This window comes from Cicer arietinum, chromosome 1 (assembly GCF_000331145.2).
Source record: "Cicer arietinum cultivar CDC Frontier isolate Library 1 chromosome 1, Cicar.CDCFrontier_v2.0, whole genome shotgun sequence".
NCBI classification, from domain to species: domain Eukaryota; kingdom Viridiplantae; phylum Streptophyta; class Magnoliopsida; order Fabales; family Fabaceae; genus Cicer; species Cicer arietinum.
In genome coordinates, this window is record NC_021160.2 from 51,876,426 (window position 1) to 51,887,507 (window position 11,082).

An 11,082-nucleotide genomic window follows, 5' to 3' on the forward strand; every position below is an offset into this window, starting at 1 on the left:
AAATATATATATATATATATATATATATATATATATATATAAATAAAAGAATATTAATGGGCGTGAAAAGAAACACATTAAATAAAAGGAGAAGAATTGAGAAACACCGTAAGTAAGCTATGCCTGGAGAAAGGCCCAAGAGGAAGGTTTGACAAACCACAATCCAAAAGATTATTATTTCTAAATCTCTTAGAATAACAAGCTGTATATTAGAAAGAAAAAAAATCCAAGTCTTCCATTAAATAGAAGCGGTCTAATAGGAATTCACAAAAAAGTGGCACCCTTTGTTTTACAATATTTTTTTTATTTTGTAAAAATAATTAAACTCAATATACAAAACCTAATATACACAATCGTATATTCTATTAATAATGTGTGCAAAGGAACAATGTTTAAAATGGGCCTTTAAACACTTGCAATCTTCAATTATAGAGCCCGTATAACTACGACCAACACAAGGACTATTGACAATGAGTATCCTCTATTATAGGCAAATTCCTTATTTAATACTCTCTTCAATATTAAAGTATCATATAAAATATAAAAAACAGGAATAGATAAATAATATTTTATAAGTTGATTTGACAAAAAAATAGATTATATTTTAATTGAGCTGTAATATTTTTTTTTTATCTTTTATTTTCTTTTAGCAAAATAAAAGAGAAACATAAAATATTATAAATGATAGTATTTAATCAAATAAAATGAGACACGAACTATATTATCTAAACGCTCGAGTAAAACATTTGAGATTTATTTATTTAATTTTTTTATAGAAGTAGGGCCAACTCAATTTAAAGGTCTAAAGTGACATTTAAAATGAGGCTTTTTCAAATACAAAATGATACTCTTTTTAAATGCAAAATAGTAATATAAAAAATATAGATCTTACAAAAATAAATAAAAAATATAATTTTTTTTTGACTAAAAACTTATTAGTTACTGTATATATCACAAATAAGATTATTTTAAAAAATACCACAAATAATATTTAAGGTAGAAGTTGTTTATATTTTTTAAAACATATATTAAAATTAATTTTTGATTGTCTATCGAAATTATTTTAATGTAAATAATTTTTTTTGAATTTTTTTTAATGTATAACCTTTAATATCACACATAAAATTACCTAAAAAAATATCACAAATAAGATTTTTTTTATAAAGACAAATAAGATTTATTGTAGACATTATTTATAATATTTAAAATATACAATAAAATTAATTTATAAATATTTATCAAAATTATTTTAATGTATATCATTTGAATTAAAAAAAAATTGGCATAGTATGAATTTGAACCATAAACAAAATACTCAAAACCTTACACTTCACTAACTAAGCTAAGATATAACTATAAATAATTTGGTAACATAATAAATTAATAGATAATAAATATTTAGCATGGATGTTTTTTTTCTTCTCTCATTTTTTAAATTAATAAACCTAATTTTTGAGGCATAAAACTCTTACTTTAGTGGTTTAGCCCAATGATTCTTGGAAGTACATTAACACTAACAATACTCTTTTTGTTTTTGGTCAACTAAGAATACTAGTTTTAAACAAAAATATTCTTAAACACTCCTGGGCCGGCCCACTTTCACATTTCATGCAGAAAGTTCCTTTCTCTATCAAAAAGGTTAATCCGTTTCTCCTTTACTTCCACTCCACGTCCATGGCTAGCTTTGGAGGAAAACTTACTCGTAATATCACGAGAAACAAATCATTGTCAATTTACAACAATAGATATATAGAGTACTCTTGTTACTTCACGTTTTCATAATTAGCAAAAACAAATATAGAAATAAGCATACGTACGTACGCATATAGCCACATTATGTACCTTTCCCATTTGCAACCACATCGTGATCATCAATGTCCACAATCATAGTAATGAAAGTTAAATTATTGCCCAACAAGATATCAAGCCCTATTTGATGATAAAGAGGTTTTTGAGAAGACTTGAGCTTAAATAAAAATTCTAAATATTTATCTTAATATTTGTTTAATAGACACATAATAATAAATAAATATTTTATTATATAATGATTTTGTAGGCATCTAAATATATATTACATTCAAATTATAAAATTATACTTGTGAAATAATTATATTAATTATCTCAAATATATTTAAAATGTTTTTAAATTTTATAAATCAACAAAAAAATACAATATATATATGTGAGAAAATAGTTTTATATTTAAAAAATTTATTGACATTATTGTTTTTAAAAGTAATGAAATATTTAAGAAAATAAAATTCATAAACATATATATGCCAATATGTTAATAAAATATTATGCAAAATCTTAACATCAAATAGAAAGATAAAAAATTGGAAATAGTTTTTGTAACCATTAAATATTTATATATTAAATTAAAACAATTAATTTATAAGTAGAATAAATAGCTTATAATTGAATTGTAATTAACATCATACTAGAATAGTTAGTTTATATTTTTTTTTTAAATAATTTATAATTAATTTTATATCTCTAACAAATAAGTAGTATCTACCTAAAGGTAGCTATTGTTATCCCTAATCATTCCTTACCGAACCAGATTTCAGACAATTTCATTTGATTTAATTTAAGAAAATGATATGACAATCACAAAAAGCTTACCGAAACCAATACATTTTATAACTATTCCCCGATGATTTCCACTAAACAACAACGAAATCAAAACTCTATTATATTCTCACTACGCGAAAAAATTTATTTTACATCGCTTTTTTTAAGTCATTTACAGCATTTTTTCAAAAAAATAAGCGTTGTAGTATCTAACATTATAAAAAGATACAACAAAAAAAACATTATAAAATAGGTAGATATATTGCAAACTTGTTATACTCGTTTTACAGCATTTTTTTGAAAAAGCGTTGTAAAAGATGCATTCAATAGATACATTTATTATGCACCTTTTACAACACATTTTAGAAAAAACGTTGTAAATGGTGCATTCAATAGATGCATTATTATGCACCTTTTACAACGTTTTTTTAAAAACGCTTGTAAAAAAAGCGTTGTTGTATTCTCCGATATTTTTTAAAAATTCTACAACAGCGCATGTATTTAATAAGCGTTGTAAAAGACGTGCTATATACTGTCATTTTTAACGTAGTGTCTGGTCTTGTTTTTTTATAATTGGTGTATTACTTAACCCGCATGTTTGCAAAGTACTAGTTGTTGTTTTTCATTTATAATGGGTTAGAATATCTCCTATATATTTTTCGTTAATTTATTTTGCGTATAAAAAAAACATAAACTTTTCAAAAAAATTCAAAAAAGCAACGTGTGGGCATAGTTGTTTCATTCATGGCTATTGAGGTAGAACAAAGTCGGTCGATATTGGAACATATGCTTGTGAGTTTTTTATCTATAATTACAAAGTGAGTGCTCCAAGTGATGAAAGCATTGAGAACAACTCAAATACTCAATTATTTTTTTCCTCAATTATCTGCAGCCTCGTGTTTTCTTAATTGGATGAGAAAACTTAAGGAATACAAATTTTATAATTAAATTAATATTTTATTTGAAAATAACTACATCAAAATCGAGAATTAATAGCGCATTTTTACTAATATAGTTTTCTTTAAAGTGCTGTCAATTATAAAATAAAATAAAATAGAAAGAACCCTTATGCAGCGCTTTTATAGAAGTACTATCTCAAGTTTGATATATATATATATATATATATATATATATATATATAAAAAGACAAAATATGACGATAATAAATAAAAATTCATAATATAACATTATATATTCTTTAATATATGTGAAGGCATATATATTTTAATGCGCGGTAGACGATGATATCTTCATAAATCGAGAAAGCATCTAGCCATGAATGAGAGGTTGTGATAATCCACTTTGGAATCATAATCCCACTATATCAAATATTCATGTACAATATATTAAAGAACAACACCAACTATATAGGTTGAAAGCATATATCTACTGATCTATTAAATACCTTTTTGTAGTCGGTAGGTAAATGTTATCAAGGATTTAGATCCAACGGAATATCACCTAACTAGATCATGATTCCACGTTATTTAATTTTTTAGGTCGTATTCATTATTTTGTGAATTGCAAAAAAAAAAAAGTTTATTTAATCGGATGAATTAAAATGACTTGTTTTATAAGATTAAAAAAAAAATTATTTTATACGTGAGGTCATTTCTTTCGTAAATATTTTTCTCCTCAAAGTCACATTTGAATTTGCAAAATCAAAAGCTAATTTGTTGTTAGTGTTAAAGGAAGCATAATCATTCTGTCCTCCACTTGTCTTCCCTAAATCTATTTTAATTAACCATAGACTTAGCATTTTCCTAATTCTAATTAATTATATGCTATGTTTTATAATATCTTAACATATTTTATGTTTGCATAAAGCCCGCACTTTTGACAATGAAGCCACTACTAATTCAGTACCCATCTAATAGATCATCAACATGGCGGCACTAGCTCAAACTGCTCCCATCTAGATTACTTAATTGACAACTATTTTTTATTTTTTAGAATTATTATATAGGGTGATAGATTTTTTTAGAGGAAACAAATTAGTAAAAATATAAAATCCTAAATAAAAACATATATTTTTAGTTTTTTTAATGGCAAAATTATATTGCAAACAAAATCACAATATTACAAGGAATATTCAAAATTAAATTATAAAGGCAACAAAATAACGGAATAAAATAAACGATTATAACCGAGAGTAGGCGGGAAAGAACTTTACAGAAGACACCACCGACTTAGTCGTGCGTCCCAAGCAAAACTACACCAAAGATAGAATAAGAGGAGAACTAATTGAGAAGAGCAACAAAAATGTTTCGTCTAAACAATCTCATAAACTCCGAGCAATCCAAACACAAAATAGGTTTCACCTCTGATTAGTAAAAAGTACATGAATAATTAGAAGTGTTACTCATGAACTACTTCGACGACAAGAATGTTATATTGTCCACTAATTAATCAACAATCACCGTCTTTCCAGAGAAAATCAAATTGTTAGGAGACTTTAAAAGAACCATAAAGTTGAATGTCAAACCAGAATCAAACCTAACTTAATCTAATCTTATTTGTCCAGCACGAGAGCCTCAAACACCGCAAACATACAAAGCAAGTTCAGATATATTACTAACTCCGACCCTAATTACCTAAAAGTCGTATACTACACCACAAAGGACAAACTCGCGGTGAAAAACAAATTACTAGCCAACTCTATACAAAATTAAAATTAAAGCATTTATATTTGTATTTAAGATTTAATTCATATATTTATGTGTATATTGGATTAGTTTGCTTGATTTAAATTCATGTATAAATTCTATACCCAAAAAATTTCATGTATTAAATTCTATTTATTTTTTTCTTAATTAAATGAAAATATTTTAAAAAACACAAACTTAAATGAAAACAAAATTCAATTGAAAATGTAACAAATAAAAATATACTTTTATTGCGATAAAAAAATAAGTCGACAGACAGTGTCCGTCAAGACCTAGTAGACATATAATTAATGTAAATGGAATACACATAGCATATCATATAATTGAAATCTTATATTTTGTAAGCATATTGAGAATTTAAAGTGGCATAATGAAGGGTGAGTAAAATGTCCAGTTTTTTATTAGTTCAAGAAAGAAGCTCAATATAGAGAAGAATAGAATAGTAAATGAGAAGGTCACAAAAGGTTCCAACATTGAGTGGTATAGCATAGGTAGTGCACGTTCACGTCCTCCTTAGAATAGGGGAACCCATGTGATTACTGTACGACAAATTCATTTTGTCATTTTGTTTCGGCAAATTCGCATTTTTTTAAGGGGACATTATTGTTAGATAAGTCTTTTTTATGTCTCACACGTGTAGTTACATCTATCCATATGATTTCTCTTCATTTTGTTATTCATAAAATATGATTTCTCTTCTGGAAATCAACAACACGCTTCCCCTTTATGAAAATGCCTATTTTTTTTATTTTTTTTATAAGTATGAATATACCTATATAATCTCAATGTCTCATAATGGTAAAAAAAGTAAAATATATATATAATATATATTACATCCTTTACGTTAGTACACACTGTCTCGTAATAAGTGGTACTTTTATTTATTTTGGATATACTAAAAAATAACAATAAAAAACAGCAATTATATTAAATTATTCTTATTAATATTTTGTTAGGGAAGTTCAAGTCCTAATCATTAAAATTATCGGACACAAATAGTAGTGTAGATGAAAAAATGAGATGTAATAGATAACAATTTTATATTGCATTAACAATAATATTTATCTAAATTCATCTATTTCTTTTTCTACAATAAATAATTAAAATTATTATTCATAAATCAATAATTAATTATTAAATTTTGGAAACTATAATTAAATAAAATTAAAAAGTTCAACAAATATGACTATTTAAAAAAGAAACACAAAAAAATATTATATCATAAAAATTTATAATATAATAAATTGTATGATTACATGAAATGACATTGTAAATTTTCTTTAAACTATCTTTTAAAACCTAAAATTTCTACTACCATGTCCAAACAAAATTAGTATATGTTTGATAAAAATAACCAATTTAATCCACGGAAGCTAGATCATAGATCATAATAGATTAACAATCAGTTATAAATCTAAAATGAAAAAATTTAAGAGTAAACCACTAATTATTAAATAATTAATTATTGAATAATTAAAATATAATTAATTTAATCTATGATGTTATAATGAACAATTTTAATATTAAATTGTATCTTTTAAAGAATTTTATGATTATAAATTGTATATTTTAATAAATATTTTAATAATTAAATTTAAATTTTTTTTCAGTAATTAAAATAATTTCATCATATACTTTTTGTAACAAATGGTAATTTAACCAGAATAAAAGAAGTTAGTAAGAAGTTAAAGGGAAAAAAATGTCGTGTGAGGTTGGGCCTATCAAGTATACCAATCACCGAAGAAGCAAATACTATAGAGACACAGAAGAAACAGAAAATAAAACAAAAAAGAAAAACAACAAAATACAGAAAGAGATAAAAGAAAAGTTGTTATAAAAGCCAAATTGAGAACAATCCGAACATGTGTCTCTAATTCACTGTCTCTCTCAAATCCACCTTCACCTATCCCACTGGAGACAGAATATGGATTCTAAGATTGCACTCAGTACGGAAAAACTTGACCTCAACAACCTAAAACCACTCAAAGTTTTAGGTAAAGGAGCAATGGGAACCGTCTTCCTCGTTCAACAACAACAACAACACAACAACTCTTACATGGCACTTAAGGTTGTTGATAAATCCTCCACTCACGACTCCCACCGTCGAGCCCTCTGGGAAATCCATGTCTTATCCACTTTGGCCCATCCATTTCTCCCTTCTCTTTTGGGCTTCTTCGAAACGGATCAATTATTGGGCTGGGCCGTTCCTTATTGCCCAGGCGGTGACCTCAATGTTCTTCGTTACCGCCAAACGGATCATGTATTCTCCCCAACGGTTATCCGTTTCTACTTAGCAGAGATTCTCTGTGCTCTCGACCACCTTCATACCATGGGCATAGCATATCGTGACCTTAAACCCGAAAACATCCTCATTCAACAATCAGGCCACGTCACCTTAACTGATTTCGATCTCTCACGCAAACTCTCCCCTAAAACCGTTAAAATTAAAACCATCATTTCAGAAAACCACGAATCTCGCCGCGAAATTCGCCACTCGAGGGTCCCACTTAACAGAAAGCCGTTGAAGAATGCAAAGACAGCCAGAGTTAGTCCAGTGAGTCGACGCGGGTTGAGTTTCTCCGACGGCGAACGGTCTAACTCGTTCGTCGGCACGTCGGAATACGTCGCGCCGGAGGTTGTTCGAGGCGATGGACACGAGTTCGCTGTTGATTGGTGGGCCCTTGGGGTTTTGACTTACGAGATGTTATATGGGAAAACGCCGTTTAAGGGGAAGAATCGGAAGGAAACGTTTCGAAACGTGCTTTTCAAGACACCGGAGTTTGTTGGAAGGAAAACGGCGTTAACGGATCTTATTGAACGGTTGCTAGAGAAGGATCCTATGAAACGATTGGGTTATTTTGGAGGTGCTTGTGACATTAAGGAGCATGAATTCTTTAGAGGGGTGAAGTGGAATTTGTTAACGGAGGTTGTACGGCCGCCGTTTATTCCGTCAAGAGATGACGATTATTTGACGGAGGGTAAATTAGCTGCGGGAGTGAATATAAATGACTACTTCGAAAAGTTGAAGTCTCCGCCGTCGTTACCTACTTCACCGTCGTCTGATTTTGAGAATAGTGTTTCTTTTGCTGAGTTCTGACGCACGTGTGGTTCTTGCACGAGTGACGTGACGCAGTTAATTACTTATTATTCTTTCTTTGTGACTGGGAAATTCTGTTTGTACATAGAGAATAACGCTAGAAGAACTATACAAATGGCATTAGCGTAATTTGTTGGAATATTATGGTCATAAAGTTATGTATAGCTACAAAATACGTGTATTAGAATTAGAATTGTACAATACTACAACTGTTTATACTTACATATCTTCTTATACACTTTTTAATGTGTTTTGGATACATCTCACCTACATATTATTATTAGAGAAATTGTTTGTGGATGAGATTGTGATATCACGAAAGTTATAAATATACATGTTAGGAGATTGTAGATCCTCACAAACATCGTTAAGTTTCGTTCAAATGCAAATAGAAAAGTATAAACATTTTCACTATAATATGGGATATTCTTCATCTATATTTTGATAAAAATTAATTAAAAATTTAAAAAATACGTTAACAAAAACAAAATTTACTAAAATTTTAATCTTAGAAATCAAATTATTATTTTTTATATATAATCAATGGTCTAGAATATCATCTTTAATTTAATTCATCTTCGAAAAAATATTTATTATTGTTAGCTTATTTCGACATAAAATGATCTTTAATACAATCGATTCAATTATATGTTGACCGACATAACGAGTCTAGTAGTTTTATGAACATAGCAATTAAACAGAAATAAAAACTACGTCATATTATAATAACAAACATTAAAAATCACACTCACTCACGAAATCAAAAATAAAACACGTAGAACAAACTAAATTTACATAAAAAACTAATTATTTAAATAAAATAATTTGACGAAATGATTTTAAAAGAAAAAAAATATTTTAAATTATACCTCTAATAAATCAAGAAAAGAAGAAATGTATAATTCTTTCCAATAGAATTAAGGTAGAAAGAATCTTTGAGGAAAAAAAATACTGTTTATATCGTGGAGAGTAGTGATTTGTTGTTGAATAAAGTCTTTACAGTTCATAATAATGAGCTACTGAAGTTATTATTCCTTAACACGTGCTCAAGCTTATTCTCTTCATCCAGTAAAAAAAACTTCTCTTCATAATTGAAAGCTCGAGCTTTTTTATTTACAGGTCAAAAGCTTGAGCTAATTAATTACTTTTTCTTTTGTGTATTTTTTAAATAGGAAACTAAAGTAACATGATTAAAATTGTTATTATGCTTACAGGACATTTTGTTACAAACTTACATAAAATCCCTCTCATAGAAATGAATATTAGTGTATATTAATTTGTGAAACTTCCAAGTTAAAATTAAATACTCAATAATTTATTTCTTATAATTGAAAATTTTGTTGGATCTTCATCTTATATACATACACCTATACGTTTAGCTGTTCCTTGTTGACAATGTGAATGTGTCACTTCACTGAATGGTCCCTTATGCGGAGAATATGGTGCTCGTTTGAAAACACAAGGATTAAAAGTAGGAACAAGTTTCCCTATAACTAGTTGTAAATTAAACAGGTATTCCTTGTGTCGGCTAAATATTATCTTCATAAGGTATGCAATTAATAGGTTACTATATAGAAGATACCATTTATAACTTCTAAGTTCAAAGTACCTAATTTTCTAAACTGTTTCAATGTACAAGCTTATGTTACTTTTCGTTTTGCTTGAGCATTTTTATATTTTTCATGTTAGTTTGCATTTTCATTAGTTTACTTGGTAGTTTTAGTTTCAATTTTGGAAATCTCAAAATTATTTTAATGTATACCATTGATTTTTACGTCGAAGTAAACTTAATTTTGTTTATATATATGAATTTAGATTCAAATTTAAATTAATATTTGTAATTTTAAATTTTAAACATAATATCTTTTATATTTAAATTATTATTGAACTTATTTTTTATATAAATATATTCAAACAAAAACTTATTTTATTTAAAATTAATTTTTGTCATTGTAGAATCAAAAATACATACACTAAGTCGCAACTCTATGATAGATAATTGCAGTGGACCATACTCTCTTTATTGTTTTTGTATTGTATTTCCCTCAACAAACAACAAAAATCTACCATGTTTGATAGATACTTGTTACTATTTATTTCCATATTCTAGCTAGATTTGAAATCTTTTCTCGTGTTGTCTCTTTTCTGACTCATAATTTGGCTCCTTTAAGTCTTCATTTTGATTTACAGCAGTATAATGTACTCATATAATTTATAATAAGATTACATAATTGAAGGGGTAAGTTGCCGAAAGCTATTGGTATAATTATAACTTGGAATAATTTAGTCAAAGTTTTTTTAAAAAGGATTATTACCTTTTAATGTTGGATGTAGGAAAGTGAAATAAAAGCCTTTATATGTGCTGAAAGGAAAAGTGGATGAGTTCAATTTTGTATTGATTAACTGTAAGCAATCGATTAACGCCTAAATTATGCTTTTTGTCGTCAAAACGCAAAACAAATTAAACTCTCATTTTTTTCTTCCAAATTTTACTTGGTTAGAGAAGAGGCCCAGTGTTTTCCAAAAAAAGAGAAGAGGCCCAGTATATTTACTTAGCCCGCTTATGAGTTAATCAACCCATTGGACAAAGAATGTTCCAAGTTGGAGACTATGAGTGGGCCATTTCTTGTTCACTATTGGGCTTTGTTAATTTGACCTCGAAAAGAATATAAATATTGAAAGTTCAATTTTAATCCAATTCGTAGTTACAAAAGTATATAATATATATAAAGGAAATATCAAATT

At 27.4% G+C, this 11,082-nt stretch overlaps 1 protein-coding gene across 1 annotated transcript; it reads left to right on the forward strand.

The window, feature by feature from the left end:
* The first annotated feature begins 6,880 nt into the window (after positions 1–6,880).
* On the forward strand, positions 6,881–8,596 carry LOC101491284 (serine/threonine-protein kinase UCN-like). The gene has a single exon (XM_004486892.4). It carries the CDS (start codon positions 7,165–7,167, stop codon positions 8,335–8,337), a length of 1,173 nt encoding a protein of 390 aa, XP_004486949.1. The 5' UTR covers positions 6,881–7,164; the 3' UTR covers positions 8,338–8,596.
* Positions 8,597–11,082: the final 2,486 nt, after the last annotated feature.

Coding starts and splice junctions, on each gene's coding strand:
- LOC101491284 (XM_004486892.4), top strand. CDS start 7,165: ATGGATTCTAAGATTGCACTCAGTACGGAAAAACTTGACCTCAACAAC.